This window comes from Trachypithecus francoisi, unplaced genomic scaffold, assembly GCF_009764315.1.
Source record: "Trachypithecus francoisi isolate TF-2019V2 unplaced genomic scaffold, Tfra_2.0 Lachesis_group0, whole genome shotgun sequence".
NCBI classification, from domain to species: Eukaryota; Metazoa; Chordata; class Mammalia; order Primates; family Cercopithecidae; genus Trachypithecus; species Trachypithecus francoisi.
This window is the reverse complement of record NW_022681453.1, coordinates 187,439,486-187,457,111: the sequence shown is the minus strand read 5'-3', so window position 1 is coordinate 187,457,111 and position 17,626 is coordinate 187,439,486. Positions and strand designations below refer to the sequence as shown.

At 38.1% G+C, this 17,626-nt stretch overlaps 1 protein-coding gene and 1 long non-coding RNA gene across 10 annotated transcripts in view; one reads left to right on the top strand and one right to left on the bottom strand.

Moving 5' to 3' along the window:
- Positions 1-17,626, bottom strand: part of LPP (LIM domain containing preferred translocation partner in lipoma) — a 731,638-nt gene that overhangs the window by 100,964 nt on the left and 613,048 nt on the right. For all 9 annotated transcript variants that reach the window (XM_033213032.1, XM_033213033.1, XM_033213039.1 and 6 more), the window contains one exon: positions 11,835-12,004. In XM_033213032.1, the coding sequence (XP_033068923.1) occupies positions 11,835-12,004 (170 nt within the window). The remainder of the gene's footprint in view (positions 1-11,834; positions 12,005-17,626) is intronic.
- LOC117084370 lies at positions 10,179-14,794 on the top strand. Its single transcript, XR_004437416.1, has 3 exons — positions 10,179-10,262; positions 10,448-10,594; positions 14,539-14,794. It is a non-coding gene; the product is annotated as an uncharacterized LOC117084370 (long non-coding RNA).

The window sequence follows — 17,626 nt, the reverse complement described above, 5'->3', positions numbered from 1 at the left end:
ATTACAGGCATGTGCCACCACACTCAGCTAATTTTTGTATTTTTAGTAGAGATGGGGTTTCACTATGTTAGCCAGGCTGGTCTCGAACTCCTGACCTCAAGTGATCTGTCCTCCTCGGCCTCCCAACCTGCTGGGATCACAGGCATGAGCTACTGTGCCCGGCCTCTTTTTATTTTATTTTATTTTTGATAAGATGATGAATTTATTCCTTTTATGAATTATTAGTGATGTCTACAATATTATTAGCAAATTCCACAATGTTATAATACGTAATGTGAATTGTATAATAGAATTAGTGAATTCTACAATATTATGATAGATGGTACAAATGAATTCAGATCCATCTGGGCAAAAATAAACTGCAAAGAAGGGAAAGATGTAACACTCAATGCCTGCATGGGATGATCCTGGAGCTGACCACGCTAACGTTTTCAAACTTTTACAAAGTCAGATGTGAGAACATATAACACACTGGTTTCCTCTTATTGTTTGTTTTCATTCTAAGTGTGAGGACACTGAAGCTAAAAGAAAAGGGAAGAATGCAGAATTAGCAGCTGACTGAGTATGAACCAGGTCTGACTTTAAATTCTATATTCTTTCTTTAAAATCATTTACTGCCTCATACCAGCCCCACTACGTGAAAGGCTCTCATACCTAGAATCTTTGAACTTATTTTCAGGTTTATTTTTAAGATTAACTTTATGGCCTGATCACACAGACACACCCTCTCTTCTCTGCCACTGTCCATTTTCTTCTAATAGAGAATATAAGGTTACAAACATTTCTTTCTCCTGAGAATACAGAGTAGTTTAGGAGGCCGTACTAACAGGGAGTCCATGCTACAGCTGGGTAATTATCATTCCTTTATCCATTAAGAATTATGGCCAGGCGCGGTGGCTCACCCCTGTAATCCCAGCACTTTGGGAGGCTGAGGCAGGCGGATCATGAGGTCAGGAGATCGAGACCACTTTGCTAACACTGTGAAACCCCATCTCTGCTAAAAATACAGAAATTAGCCGGGCGTGGTGGCGGGCGCCTGTAGTCCCAGCTACTCTGGAGGCTGAGGCAGGAGAATGGCCTGAACCCGGGAGGCGGAGCTTGCAGTGAGCCGAGATCCCGCCACTGCACTACAGCTTGGGAGACTGAGCAAGATCCCGTCTCAAAAAAAAAAAAAAAGAATAAATAAATAAAAATAAAGAAGAATTATAAGATAACTACGAAAGAAAATGAGGAATAGGTTCCTATTTTCTTTCCATCCTTTTATCTCTAAAGGAGGAAGTTTACTGAACCACTGCCAACAATTCACTCAGCCTAATGAAGTGTATAAGTAATGGGATTAAATAATCTTAAACCATTATTACAGTAGCCTGATGCTGACATTCATCCAAACTCTGGCGAACATTGAGTGGTGAGTTCATGCTTGACTTAAACAAACGAGGGCAGTGGGAAGGTTCTAGAATAAAGTTTCAGAGGCATTTAACCTGGAAATCTGAGACTCTTCATTCTGGTTAGGGTGAAAGCAAACGCTGTCCTATTTCTACACTCTCCAACCAAAAGCTTACTAATGCCAACATTTTCTAGGGATGTCTCTCTGGACCTGTAGCCACAAATGTTTAAATCCTTCATGTCAGTCCCAAAGAAAGTAGTTCTTTGAAGGCTTCATGAAGACTCACGTTTTCTAGTCCCACCTCTGCCGTTAATAAATCGTATATGCTCAGGCAAAACACTCAGCTTTCTTGGGATTTAGCTTTCTCAGCTATAAAATGGCATTATTTAATTTCTAAGGTTCCTGCTGGCCTTTAAAACGCATTCTAATTCTATGACAACAGCAGTTAATATGGTTTGGAACAGGAACTGGGAAGAAAGGGTTATGTTCAGCTAGGCCTCTTTGTTGTTCTGGGCAATCCACTTACAGGTCTGTGCCTCTCTTTCCTTTCCAAGTAAGGGCTGCCTTGGAACCTGTAAGGATGTGGTGAGCAGTAACTAAGATGAGCAGCGGGCTGGGGGATATTTGGTTGAAAGGGCTAAATAAATACCATTAGCAAAGGAGAGTGTAGTAACTATTCATTGCCCCACTGAAAACATTGTTGTATAATAAAGGGTGATAACATGAATGCCTGTTGAAATGAGAGAGGCTTTCCAAAGCACACTCAATCCCCAAAATACACATTTTCCTCATGAGTTAATTATCCATGGAAAACCTTTTTAGCATTCCTCACTTAGATCATGTATACTTTTTAAAGTTTTACCTAGATATTTTATATTTTTTATTGCTTCTCTATGAGGACACTTTTCTGTTATATTTTATAAACCTAAAATTGTCATTTTTATTTTGTCAGCTTACTAAACTTTCATTATTCCAATATTAAAAAATTTTCAGATTCCCTAGAAGCATAATAACATCATTCATAAATGACTGTATATACATACAGTCCTAAGATATTGAGTGGAAAAATCTCCCACTAATACAAATAATATAATGCCATGTATTTAAAATTAAGAAGTACTATGTGCTCACAACACTACATATTGTTTAAAGAAATACATGAACATGATAAAAAACAAATTTAGAATAGTGGCTCTCTCTGGGGGAACATGATCATGGAATAGAACCCAAGGGATTTCTACTGAAGTTTTAATGTTTTATTTCTTAAATTGGATAATAGGTACATGGACTTTTATCATTCATTATGCTTCGTATCTTTATATATATTAGAAATGATGCATAATAAATCAAAATATGTAAATACTACTTAGAGCTTATTTTGCATTATTGCCATTGTTTTTGTTTTTAAATAAGAATGTGTGAAAAATTTTATTAAACGCCCTTTTAATGAAAAGCATCTATGGAGATTACTAGTTTTTTAAAATTTTGATATATCAATATAGCAAATTATGCTAAAAGATTCCTAATTGTTCTAGCACTGAATATGGAATAACTGGAATGTTTTGTTATGTGGTATTCAATTTGCCAATATTTCACTTAGGATTTCTGCATTTATGAAAGTTAGATTATCACAGAATTGTCTTCTGGGGGTAACCTAAGTTAGGTATTACTATTGGGAGCATGCTAGCTTTATAAAATGATTTGGTAAGCTTCTCATTTTTTGCTAGGCTCTTAAAGTTGAAATAGCACAGAAATCATTTGTTCTTTGGAGATCTGCAAACTTTTATTAGTGAAATTTTTCTGGCTCTTTTGCAAGTAATAGCTTCACATTTCATCTGTATTTATGAGTTTATTCAAGCTTCTTTCACCTGTATTTTAGATTTGCATAGAACATAGTCTCTCATATACAATTTTAAGTGCAATATTTTAAAATGTCATCTGTATCTATGCTGAGTGTCTTTTTCATTCCTAATTTTTTGCAGTTTTTGTTTCTTTCTTGATTATCTTAATCCAATGTTTATTCCGCTGCTCTTTTCAAAATATCATCCCAGATCTAAATGTTCCAGTATTTTTCAACTTATCAACAATGTTTTATTTTAATCGATTTCTTTAAGATTGATTTTCTTGTCCTGTTCTAGTTTTTTGAGTTAATACATATGCCCTGTTTCCTGTTGCAATTAATAAGACTAGTATTACTTGGCATTCTATGCTGGCTGCATCCCATTCTCATTTGCTATGCAGTGTTAGCATCATCACTACTTTCTAAGATTCTTTAACCCAAGAGTGTGCTTAGGTATTTATTCATTTCTTGTTTTACTATATGGCTACATGTAACTCTGCCAGCCACAGTAGGAACTGTCTACAATTTCCTATTAGACTTTGATATAATAAATGTTTTTCTAAATCTTCCATGCAGTTTTAGACAGAAGATAGAAACTCTTTGTTTGCATAGATCACTGTACATAGATTAAATCAATGTTATCAATCATATTATTTAACTCCATTTTATGATTTGTCAAAGACTAAAAGGAATGTGTTAAGGTTTTTTAAAGAATATGTTTTCACCATTCTTATCTCTTACTTCATCAGTATTTTTAAATTATACATTTCAATATAATGATACTTAATGAAGGAAAGCTCAGGGCTATTCTTCACTGGGAACTGTGACATTTATCAAAAAGTAATGTTCTTCAGACGGCTTGATAGTTTTGTACTGAATTGTACTTTGTCTTCTGTGAAAACTGTAGTTAGTAGGTAATTAATATTATCTTATTTTGGTCTGAATTTACTACTACATCTTTGCCCCTTTATTTTTTAACCAGGAGTTTTATCACTTCATTGCTTTTCACTGTTTTATTCGCTATGCATCTCCTGTGCACATTATTTTGATTAGGTTATTTGTCTGTTGGAAAATGTCCTTGAATCAACCTTCAGAAAGGATATGCAGGTGACATATATTCTTTTTCAATGGTTCAAGAATATTTAAAAGAGACTGTAAAGAAGGCAAAGTTTGATATACTGTTATGTAACAAAAGCAAGGTACTAACCAATAGTTAATGTATGATCTCATTGTGTGTGTGTGTATGTGTGCGCGTGCGTATGTGTGTCTGTAACCACAAGTATACAGACGTGTGACTGCATTTGTATACACACTTCCATACCCACAGGTAAACATAATAGAAAAGAAGTGCATGATACAATGTGAACTATTATACTGACAGAAGAGAATTACATACCTGTCTTCTTCTATTTGCTAATTTTTCTCTAATGGGCATACACTAACGAAAAACTTAGGATTTTAAAAAAGAATTACCACCATAGGAAAATGGTAACCTAGCAACAGCAAATGGGATTTCCAGTGTTTTCTATTAGATGTAGAGATAGCCGGACTTGGGAATCAGAGGGCTAGGGTCAAGTATTAGCTCTGACACTTGTACTCCATGGAACTGAGCAAGCCGACACTTTCTAAGATTCAGTTTCTTGCTACTGGAAATCAAGGCAAAAATAACTGTAACTATTTCCTGGGATCATTAGAGGGTAATATGATAAAATAAAAGTGCTTCGTGAAAGTTAAAGCACTAAGCAAATGTTAATGTCAACGTCAGTTGTTATAAATATTTTTAACCTTTTTTTTTTTTTTTTTTTTTTTTGCCTCTTAAGGCCTCAAATGCTCAAGAAAATACAAGGGCTTATGGTTTTTCATCAGAAGTTTAGCAGTTCAGGTTCTGTAATACTGGAAAGCAAGAGTCAGGTGGTTATCAATTAAAATTTTTGGGGAAAAGGCTATAATGATACCTGATTTTAAATCTGAGTAGTTGGAGGCTGTCAGTGTCTTCACGTGCAAAGTTGAACATGGGCCAGGCGCGGTGGCTCATGCCTGTAGTCCCAGTGCTTTGGGAGGCCGAGGCTGTGGATCACTTGAGGTCAGGAGTTTGAGACCAGCCTGACCAACATGGTTAAACCCCATCTCTACGAAAAAATACAAAAATCAGCCAGGCGTGGTGGTGGGCGCCTATAATCCCAGCTACTCAGGAGGCTAAGGCAGGAGAATTGCTTGAATCCGGGAGGTAGAGGTTGCAGTGAGCCGAGAACGTGCCACCGCACTCTAGCCTGGGCGACAGAGAGAGACCTTGTCTCAAAAAAAAAAAAAAAAAAGGAAAAGAAAGTTGAACATTAAGTTGCATGTTGCACGTGGTGGTGCAAGCCCATAGTCCTAGCTACTTGGGGGCTGAGGCAGGAAGATCATTTTAGCCCAGGAGTTCGAGTTCAGCCTGGACAACAACCGCAAGACCACATCTCAAAAAATACAAAAAAAATAAAATAAAATAAATACATAAAAACTTAGTTGCTGAATGTTAGCACAGATGTTAGCAGGGGCCAAGCAATAAAGTGCAAATTATAAAAGCTGTTTTTAGTCTTTGTTTTGTCATTTACTTTGAAAACATCAGAGCCACATTTGTAAAATGAGACTAATAGTCTCCCCATTATCTATTTCACAAGGATCTGCTAGGCCTGACAGCATGCAATCACAGATGCTCGGTAGCATTAGAAAATGGAAGGGGCTGTATGAATGGAAGAGATAACTATTCCCAGTGGGTAACATGCTTAACCTCTCAAGAGAGTGCTTGACACATTTTTCCTTTTCTTGAACCATTTTTCTCCTTCGTGGGAGAGTTCTGGTGAAATGATGATGTAACGTCAAGAAGAAAGTGTGTGTGTGTGTGTGTATGTGTGTATGTGTGTGTGTTGTGTGAGAGAGAAAGAAAGACAAGAGGCACAGACAAACACTCCTTGGAGGTGAGAGAGCAGAGGTAGGCAATTAGAAAAAAAGGAAGAAAGTTCATGTGGATTTTTCAGGTTTAGTCCAAACTCTTGCTTCCTTTTCCAACATCCACATAAAGCACTGGCCATAAGTGCTTTTAAAACATTTTATTAAGAGGAATTGAGTATATAAAAGAACAGCTTTCCTGCAGAGGTACAAAAACTACCTCTTAATGCAGGCTGAAAAGTTAGAATGTTTTAACTGTAGCCATTTGGTGACATAAGGGAGCAAAAGGCTGCTAGTGTGTTGGTCACTAATGCGCCAAGTTTCAGGTACCTTGAAGTGTTTAGTCTCCTGTGGCGTTGGCCTCCTATTTCCAGAGGCCCTTTAATCATTTGGATTTCAACTCTAGTATAAATGTCTGTACCACCTTCCGCAGTCAGAGAGTTAGGACCTGGATTCCATCCACTGTGAGTGAAAGCACTGGCTTAGGGGAGGATCCTTGGCTGCCACTTCGTAAACAGACTTTTGCTGAGAATTTCGGATGCACTTTGTCCCTAGGCCCAGACTCCTTGGTAATGCTAGAAATAAAACAGCAATTCTTTTTCTAAAACTATACTTAATGTGTAAGGCTGTCTCTTTATGTGCAGAAGGGTACATAAGCAGGAGGCATTGTTGCTGCCCTTCATATTTATACCAACATAAAAAATCTTCTTAAGCAAAGCATGAACCTCTTCTTCTAATATGTGTCCTTATATTCCTTCCATGACACTTATTTATTTCAGTAGTTCCATAGCAACTACAGCCAAGAAATTGCCCCAGATTTAGAGGGTTTCTATATTGTATCACATTATACTAAATAGAAAAAAAGAGCAATGATAAAAATACTATTAATCAGATGAAGCACTTATATAATAATTTCATGTATACAAAATATCACAACTGCTTATTCCTTATCTTTGAAGACATGGAAGAAATTAATATCTCCCTTTCATAAATGAGGACACCGATACTCAGGAGCTAAATGATTTACCCAAGGTCACACCAGGAGAGCTAGAATTAAGATAAATACATTCTATTTATATCACTTCCCAACAAAGCTTTAGTGATCTTTATTTTAATCTGTTTACATATTCAAATATATAAGAATAACCAAAACTAGGCTTTCAAGAGACATACCAGCAAAGAAGAAAAGCATCTCATTGATTTTGCTAATAATTACAGAAACCTAAAATAACTATGATATAATGTGCTTATTACATTCATTCAAAAAATATAAATAAACTTCTTCCATAGGGGATAGATTGCATTTTAACATATAGTTTCATTATTGTTGATGGTTCTATAAATTAGAAAAATATTTCTTTTTTTTTTTTTTTTTTTTTGAGACAGAGTCTCACTCTGTCGCCCAGGCTGGAGTGCAGTGGCCAGATCTCAGCTCACTGCAAGCTCTGCCTCCTGGGTTCACGCCATTCTCCTGCCTCAGCCTCCCGAGTAGCTGGGACTACAGGCTCCCGCCACCTCGCCCGGCTAGTTTTTTGTATTTTTTTTAGTAGAGACGGGGTTTCACAGTGTTAGCCAGGATGGTCTCGATCTCCTGACCTCGTGATCCGCCCGTCTCGGCCTCCCAAAGTGCTGGGATTACAGGCTTGAGCCACCGCGCCCGGCCAGAAAAATATTTCTAAAGAAATCTAGCAAGGTAACACAAAAGTCCTCCAGATTAAATTTGATTTGGTAGTATAAATCAAAGAATTTATGCTAAGGATGTAATTCAAAATAAAACATAAAGTTTTTATTAACTATAGGCATGTTATTTACAATTCTAAAGGACTGCAAAACACACAATATCTTTTGATTGGCAAATGGTTTTAAAATGAAGTATGTAATCTAAATGTAAAACTAAACAGATAAAAAGCTAAAAATGAATACTAACAATGCAAAACTATATGAACATTTGTATTAGGTTAATAAATAAAAAATAGAAAACAAAATGTAAAATGATTAAAGAGAATTACAATGCTATACTGAATCAGACTGTTTAATCATACCTACTTAAGCACGAGGATTAAGAACAAACTCAATAAACCACGGGAAAATATTAAAAATCATTGAACCAAAGCTGAAGACATTGCTGGTGCATTTTCCCTCAAAATCATGTAAATATTTCATTTTAATAGGATCTTAAGTTGATCAACAACCAATTTAGGCAGAAGTAAATTTAATTTATATTAGACTGGTCTCATTCCTGAACTCAGAGTATCAAACATGATGGCCCTTATACAAAAATAATTAAGCCACCATCTTGAATATTCTCATTCCATCAATTAAAAAAAAAAAAAAAAAAGGCACACTGACTGATGGCCAAGGATTAGGTTTGCTCTGGTTTGTATGGAAGACCTTTTAGACATCAGTTTTCAACAGTGTAACCAAAGGCAATTTTGCTGGATCACACAGAAAATGCCTCCGGTTCTAAGGCCTTTGGTTCCAAGAGAGACGCACAGTTCTAGGATCCTCCTTAATGCAAACTATCTTCAAAGCAAACTTGTTTTATTTCATTTGCCCAGTTTCCTCAACCTCCATACACTTCTAGTATGCAGCCTATTGGACTTATAAAAGTTCAGAAGAAATTAAAGTTCTGATACATCCATCTGAGGGCTTGAGGGCTGTGCTGAACTCGAATCAATATTGAACAAGGGTCTTTGAGTAAAACTTAACTGAATTCTGATAAGAATTAAATTACATTTTAGAGTCACCACACATAGATCTCATTAAAGAAAAACCTTGATTAAATGTTCTTATGAGGAAAAGAAGTAAAAAAAAAAAAAAAAAGGTTAGAATTTCCATGATTTGAATTCACCCAGCTTTTCCAAGTATGTAATTAAATATCTCCCAGATAGTTTTCCTTGTCATAAGCATAGTGTAGTAACAACAAACCAAAGAAGAAGAGGCTGGCGTCCTACAGAATCACAGAGACCCACCCTATGCCTGGAATGGAGATAGAAACTTGAACCCACACACTACAGAAACCTATTATTTAGTCAGATTAGACCTTCTCCAGTTTTGTTACACACTCAGAAAAGCAAGCAAACATGTAAAAACGGGAGGAGTATGTCTGAGAGGTTATAATAATTTCCTAAAGCCCAGTGAATTTCACTGCACATGTAAGGTTCCCACACTCAGAAATATTAAGCAGGTCCAGAAACTTCATTAAAGTTAATCCCAGAATAACATTTATTCCACTGCTTTCCCTGAAGAGGCCCAGTGTGCTTTACAAGGATTGTCTCATTTCTTCTTCATGAGCCTTTGGGGAAAATAACTGCCATCGTCCCCATTATATAGATGAGGCAACTAATACTTAGAAAGAATAAATAATTTTCCCAAGGAGAAGAAGCATTAAGTGATGGAACCAAATTCAAACTCATGTTCTTCCCACCCTGTTACATTGTTTCCCAATACTGTCTATATGATTTCTAGCTAACAAGGGTTGAAACACAACCACTGAAGAAGGCTGCCACAGTAGCATCATTAAAGTAGCAAAAATCAACTATGGAGTCAAAAAGCGATAAATAATAGACACAAGATCTATAAAATAACACAGCAGTATGTATTTACTTGGTGTAAGGACAATCCTGGGTGCCTCTACACACTCTGCCAACATCACTACCTTAGGGCTTATGGCAATAAATAAGTTCATAGATGTGGTCCCAAGCCATTGTGAATGACACCCGGTTTGGTCTGTTTCAAGAGGCAAGGAATTATGTAATGCCTTTCTTTTTTCAATACAGATTTCAAAGGGTGATATTTGAAATATTCTTATATTCTAAAGAGGTAAGTTTTTGTTTACTAGACTTTTCCTTATGCATAATTGCTCCTTCCAGGTCAACAGTACATTACTGTCCTGTTATGAACTGTTATGAACCTGCTCTCTCCTCCACTGAATATGTAGAATCTCCAAGAAGAAAGGCTCTTCTGTACTGTTTTATAGATTGTGCCTTCCACTCCAAACATCCTGAGTCATGTTCCTTTTATACTTGCATGTGAGATGAGAGTCACAGCACTGACCTCAAAGCCAGTGACCGAGTTCTACTGCTCCTTTCTGCAAGAACTTAGACGGTGAGACTCAACCTCCTCAGCTGCTTAATGGAAAATCCCCACCATGCCAATCTTGCAGAGGATAGGGGTGGCTGTACTGGTCATCTTGCTGGGGTAATGGGGTAATAGTACTGGGGTAATGACTGTGTTATTTTATAGCTCTTGTGTCTATTTTGATAATATGTTTGTACATGGTTTTCGTTTAGGAAAACGAAAACCACGTAGCATCTGCAAAGAATCTAAGACTGTGGAGCGTGAATAACGGAATGCAGCCTTGGTTCTGACACTAACGATAGGTCATATGAAGTCGCTTTCCTCCTCTCCACGTCTTGGCATTCTCATTGCTAAAGAGGGTAAGTACGCAAACGATTTTAAGATTTTTTTTCCAACTCTACCACTGTATGGCTCTACATATGTTTAAGTTACCTTTGGAAAGAAATGATGTTACGTGTGTTTAAGTTACCTTTGGAAAGAAAATGAAATAAAATTGAACCTAAGACAGATGCAAAGCCACATTTAATCCTACAAAGTCTTAATCTTGACGAACTTTCAGATCTGTGCTACAGACCCCAAGGTTACAATGAGTTAGAGCTGCCAAGTTATAGGAAAATACCCACCAGGCCCAAAAAGTCTTCAATAAATGTGAAACTTGTAAAGCCAAGTGTGACTCCCAATACCTTGGTGAAGAAACCAAAGTTTCTTTTATGTTGAAATCCCTGGGCACTGACAGACAAACCATGACTGTTTTGTGGGTTTACATAACAAACAAATAAAAACACTACTTTTCCCATCAACATGTGTTAAACAAAGATTAAAATCATGCTGAAGGATAGCAAAGAAACTTACATTAGATTAAAAAAGCCTGTGTTCATTCATCAAATTACTCTAACAGAGAATAGTTTAATAGGTAGATGAAGTAAGGAGCATTGCAAAAACTCTAAGGTAACATGACTGAGAATTTTTTAGTTACCCAGGAATATTATTAAAATATAGTTTTGTGTTCTGTAATAAAAGAAAACAATGATTAGCTCAGCCAGAATTATTGTTCATTTCTCTCTAAGGTGCTTTATAAAAAACAGTTCCCCTGTTTACATCATTGCACCTGTTGGATAAGAGGGGGAAGAAACATTTTGGTAGATAAAAAGTGACTCAAAGGGCCCAGTATTCTGGAAGAGGACTGACAAGTCCAGAGATTCTGTAAAGCTTCCCTGAAAATACTGGGCACTTCAAATGTAGGGTGAGATCTTATAAGAGGTGTGAGTCAGCCACTTGGAAAGTTTTCTGATGCTTCAAGAAAGAAAATTTTAGCTTGTACATACATGCTTGAAAGCCACAGGCTAATGATCTTCCCAGCAGACCAGTAACTGAAGGGCAATCCCACGCTCATACACCTTTCTGATCGCATATGAATGGGGGATGTGTAGAAAAAAATTACAATATGCTAATTTACACACGCACGCACACACACACCACACACATTTTGAAGTCTAGGAAGAAGTAAAGATCTGATGGCTATGTTCCATGTGGAGTGACTGCCATTCAGCCACAGAAGACATCTTTGCAAAGCGTTTGAGAAACAAATCTGGAACTTACAATGTAGCAGGGCTCGCAGTACGCTTTCTTTTCCACAGCATAGAACGGCTGCCCTCGGAGCTTGTTGTTGCAGATGATGCAGGTAAAACAATCCACGTGGAAGACCTGATCCATGGCAGTGCATCCTGTACCTTCCCCAACTACGTTTTCTCCACACCGAGCACAGCGGCCTGGAAAAAAAAAGGGTTTGATAAGAACACACCAAGGAGCACTTCAGTCCTGCTAAAGCCAAAGTGGAGGAGAGAGCAGGTTCATAACACCAGTGGCAACAGAACCACCACACCTGCCATCATTACCCCAGTACTATTACCCCATTACCCCAGCAAGATGACCAGTACAGCCACCCCATCCTCTGCAAGATTGGCATGGTGGGGATTTTCCATTAAGCAGCTGAGGAGGTTGAGTCTCACAGTCTAAGTTCTTGCAGAAAGGAACAGTAGAACCCAGTCGCTGGCTTTGAGGTCAGTGCTCTGACTCTCATCTCACATGCAAGGATAAAAGGAACATGACTCAGGATGTTTGGAGTGGAAGGCACAATCTATAAAACAGTACAGAAGAGCCTTTCTTCTTGCAGATTCTACACTTTCAGTTAGAATATAGGACAACTAGGTCCAAACTCAAATTTTAGTTCTTTCTACAAAAGCCCTGATTGTAAAACCCCTGCAGCCAGCCCTCTGTGACAGGCAGATTACGCGGCAGTCCTTTAATTTCTAGATCGCTTTGATGGCTAAAAGGTTCTTTCTCCTATCGAGCCATAACGCTTCCTTATTCTAAATGCTTACCCCATGGTTCTAGTTCTGTCTTCTGAGACCTTATCTCTCTCTTGGACTTGACACCGTTTAACACATCAAAATTCAGTGAACGTTGCTTCCAAGTCTGTTATTCCTTTGAACATCCACATATCCTGCACTAGTTTCATATACTGTAGGGTTTTGAGTCTCTCAGGGCCACAGTTCTCGTTGTTCATGCAACGAGTATTCTGCAAAGCTCCAGCATTCTTACATTGATTAATGTGGCATCTGGCCTACATATGGACATCAGGTTTCAGTTTTTAAAATCTGTCGTAAGCTTTAAATAATAACAATAAAATATAAATTCAGACAAATATTTATATCAGTGAGAGGCATTATGCTGGTTGGCATCCATATCTCTATCTGCCTCCATCATGGGAATCTTGACCCAGACGTCAGGTACACATCTAGTTTCCTTTCTTAGTTTTTGTTTCTACTAAGTTAAAAAAAGTTCTATCTAATAGTTACAGGACACTGGGAATGTCAGTCAGAAGCTGTAGGCTTTGATAGATAAGGTATAGCAAATGCAGTGCTTCACATACGTCAGACGTTTTTCTAGGGGCTTTAGATAAAATAATTCATTCCATATTCACAACGATGGATATGCAGGTACTGTTATTATGCCTATTTTACAGATGAGGAAACTGAGTCACACAAATGGTTAACTAACTTCCAGTCTAAGCAGTCTAACTTCAGCATCTGTGCTCTTAACCACTATGCTATAGTGCCTATTCCCAGTTCTGTGCATCAGGATTAACACAGATCTGATGTGAGGGGGCATTATGGAGAGACTTGTCACCGAAGACTGCTTTCAGCAGTCCATCACATTGGATTGACAGCCATTTCACACTCAAACATGGGAGGGCTAGATGTTTCAACTTGAGAGAAAAAAAGGTAAATTTATTTCTAATTCTCTCCGGCTGTATTTGGCTCTGAAAAGTATTTCTTTATATCCTGTTGTGGGATTTGAATGCAACTTTAAATATAACCCAAAGTATACACCTTAAGCTTTATTTTTTTTCCTAAGGAATAAGAAATATGAAGGCTGGGTGTGGTGGCTCATGCCTGCAATCCCAGCACTTTGGGAGGCCGAGGTGGGCGGATCACCTGAGGTCTCAGGAGTTCAAGACCAGCCTGGTCAACATGGTGAAATCCCGTCTCTATGAAAAATACAAAAACTAGCTGGCCGTGGTGGTGCGTGCCTGTAACCACAGCTACTCAGGAGGCTGAGGCAGGAGAATTGCTTGAACCTGGGAGGCAGTGCAGTGAGCCGAGATGGCACCACTGCACTTCAGCCGGGGGGACAGAGTGAGACTCTGTCTCAAAAAAAAAAAACAAAAACAAAAACAAAAAAACCAAAAAAGAAAAGAAAAGAAAGAAAAAAAAAAGAAATATGAAGTGCTGGAAAAAGAGTTAAAGTATTGGAAACTAAGCTGTCACCACTACAGTTGATATCATTATAAAGTCTTGATACCATAGTCTTGACATTTGATGAAAAAATTTTGTATAGTATTTGTTTGTGGCAGACTTTAAAAGTTTTTATCCAAGACTGAACTTGTACTTGTTTTTGTTATGAGATAACATTTTGGACTTTCCTGCCAACAGTAACAAAACTATTTCATATGGCACTATTTTTGTAATTATTCTGAAAAGGAAAAAAATCAAAACCACACACACACAAAAACTGTGCTATGTTTGAAAATTGTGCTTAAATTCTAACAGCTTCATGCCACCCTTTGACAACATTTCATTGCAGAAAACGAATTAGGGATTAGGAGTAAATGGATTACCAATCCATATGATTATTAAAAGCATATTAGATTCCTGTGAAAGCTGTAATTTTACATTTCACATTTGTTAAATGGAGGCAAGTCAACAAAATCCTTTTTCTACATTACTCTTTCCTTTTCTAGGTGTCAAGCAGATTCACTACGGAGTACACGAGGGGCTATCGGATCTGTGGACCACACTTCCTCCCCTCCCCAAAGTAGTTCTCATTAAATATTAAACTATTGGTAATGGCAGTCTACTAAGCAGCTAAAGCAGCAATTTTGATTCAGACTACGATGCCCAAAGTGTAACACCTGGAATCCAAGAACCTGAGCCTACATGGCTTATGAAGAGTTTGATAGCTACCCATGAGGATCTGGGAGCAAACTTCAATCACTGATTTAGAGGGAATGGCCAGAGCAAAGCCTTAAAGGTCAGGCTGAAAAGATAAGCTTTGAAATGGTCCATCTATTCAACCTCAAGTATCTACTCTTGCCCACGACTATGTTCTGCTTCTGTGTGATATACAAAAATGAATTCAGCGATGTCAGTGCCTCTCCCCGTCAAGACAACCTACATGCAATAGTCACATGACAAAGCATGTCACACGTCTTAGAAGCAAGTGCTACGGAGTGTGGAAGGAAAACCACGTTCACTGGGGCTCAGGAAAGGTTTTGTGGAGAAAGAAGCATTTGAGCCCAACCTTCAATGTTGGAATTTTGACAGGTAAAAGTGGAAGAGGGAAACACATACTAGTTTTCCCTCACAGAGAGAATGAGTAACTATGGCTTGGATACCAAAACAATGCAGCGGCTCTGTGATGGCATGACATGGTTTTGCCTTCTCAGCTATGAAAACAGATGGACTGTATTCCTAAGGAATGATCTATTTTATGCTTTGGAGAATATTCCTCCAGAGTGGGTCAGCCTAATATGCTGGACCTAGACATAGCCAGTTCTGCTGCCCCTCATTATTTTTTCTATTCTTGGTACATACTGGGGACACCAGCCTTGAGGGCAACCAGTCTGGCACCTTTAAATCACAAGTACAGAAAAAGAGCAAAGAACAAAAAATAAAAAGAGCCCCACACATTAGCAGGACAGAAAAGGTACCCGAATCTTTCCTTTTCACATGAACAAACATTTACAAACTATGCCCTTTAGGGAGAGATTCAGAATGGAGAGAAAGTTACTCAAGCATAGTGTATGCTTGCCTCTAGAGGGACTTACATCACACATTATTAAAAGCACACCACAATCTTAACGCCCATCTTTTAGACAAGCATCTCGGCACTTTTAAACAAGAGAAACCAGGAGAATAGTACCAAACTTCAAGGCATCGGAGCACGAAGGAAACACAGTCGATTAGCTCAGACCCAGGGCTGGTGTGAAGAGCTGGCCGGCAATGCTGAGCACAGTCAATCAAAAGATCCTATGACAGAGGGTCGGCAGCCTATGGCGAACTTTGTCAGTGAATTAAGATTTCCAAACAAAACAAAAAAGGGTGTTTATATATTATTACTTATTTTATATATTGTTTTGTACTGACTCTAGATTCAGCCATCAATTCTTATCCTTCATCTCCGCTCTCCCATCTATAGCAACCTCAGCAATGTCTTGGAAATGCCTGCTTTCCACCACACACCTACTACCTAATCACGCTTCCTTTCAAGGGCTATTGCAATGGCTTCCTGATTGGTCTGATATCTCTGATTTACTTCCTCTTACCAACAGAAAGGCTTTACAGAAGCCTTAGTAATGGAGCTAATCTGAAGAGTTAGAATTTTAACAAGTCATTTTTATGAATGGCATGGGTGAAGAGTGGCGTTCCAGGCAAATCTACAGGTTGAACAAGGGAAGTAGAATAGTGTGATATGGGTTTTCAAGTTTCTTTCTCTTTTTTTTTTTTTTTTTTTTACAGGATCTCATTCTGTTGCCCAGGCTGGAAAGCAATAGTGCAATCATGGCTCACTACACCCTTGAACTCCTGGGCTCAAGTGATCCTCCTCCCTCAGCCCTTGCCACCAGTAGCTGGGACTCTATAGCACATGCCACCAAGCCCAGCTAATGTTTAATTTTTTCCTATAGAGATAGGGTCTTGCCGTGCTTCCCAGGCTGGTCTCGAGCTCCTGGGCTCATGCAGTCCTTCAACCTTGGCCTCCCAAGGTGCCAGGATTACAGGCATGAACCACTGCACCGGGCTGGCTTGTCATATTTATTTTCTCTTTGGGTAACATGAATTTGTTTCTTTCATGATGGCAAAATAAACTTTTTATTTAAAATGTTTTTCCTGTGATCACTACACAACTGATAAAAATAAGCCACAGATCCTCTTTTGCAAGCAGTGCTTGTTTTGAGGCAGGACCAAAGCTGTCCATAGCCATTTTGGGAGTTGATGCCATGGTGACTGGGGATGACATACTCCCAAACTTTCCCATTATTCACCATCAAATGTAAAGTATTAAATATGGGCAGACATCAAGCCAGGTCACATTTGTCTTCATGTCTTCCTTGCTACTTAAATTATAATAGACATTTTAAGCACAAGCAAAATTGATATTGTACCTTTAAATATGATAATGAACTGAAGCTCTATATGCCAATTGTATGATATATCAGCATTCCCATTAAGCACATTCTTCAATATATTCTGAAAAAAGTCTTGGTTCTAAAAGTTGAATCAATAAGATTATATAAGGGTAGTGAAATGATGGCAACGTATTCCTAGAAACAAAACCTGCTCCAATTTATCCTACATATGGCTACTGAAGTTATTTTCCTGAAGCACAGTTTCCATTAAGCTGATTTAGAAATGATCTTCCACTGAAGGCACAAAAAGATAACAGAATGAGTTTGCATTCTTTATATGACAGGCCCATAAGATGTTAACTGAAGGCTCTAGGATGGTGGCATTTTCTTATGACCAAAGCTTTTATTTCATGGACTCTGTAGTATTGAGGCATGTGATAATAGACAATTTGTTTCTTAAACTGCTTATATTCTAGGACAGTGACTCAATCTTGCCTGTAGATTGCAATCATCTAGGAAACTTAAAAGATAATCTTGATCCCTGATTCCCAACTCCAAAGATTCTGATTTCATTGGTCTGGGGGTAGGATATTACAGGAGAGAAACTTTTAAAACTCTCCAGGTGATTCTATGTTGAGTCAAGTCAAACTCGGTGTTCCAGGAGGTGCCTATTTCTGTCCTGCTTGTCAGAATAAAAGCTGAC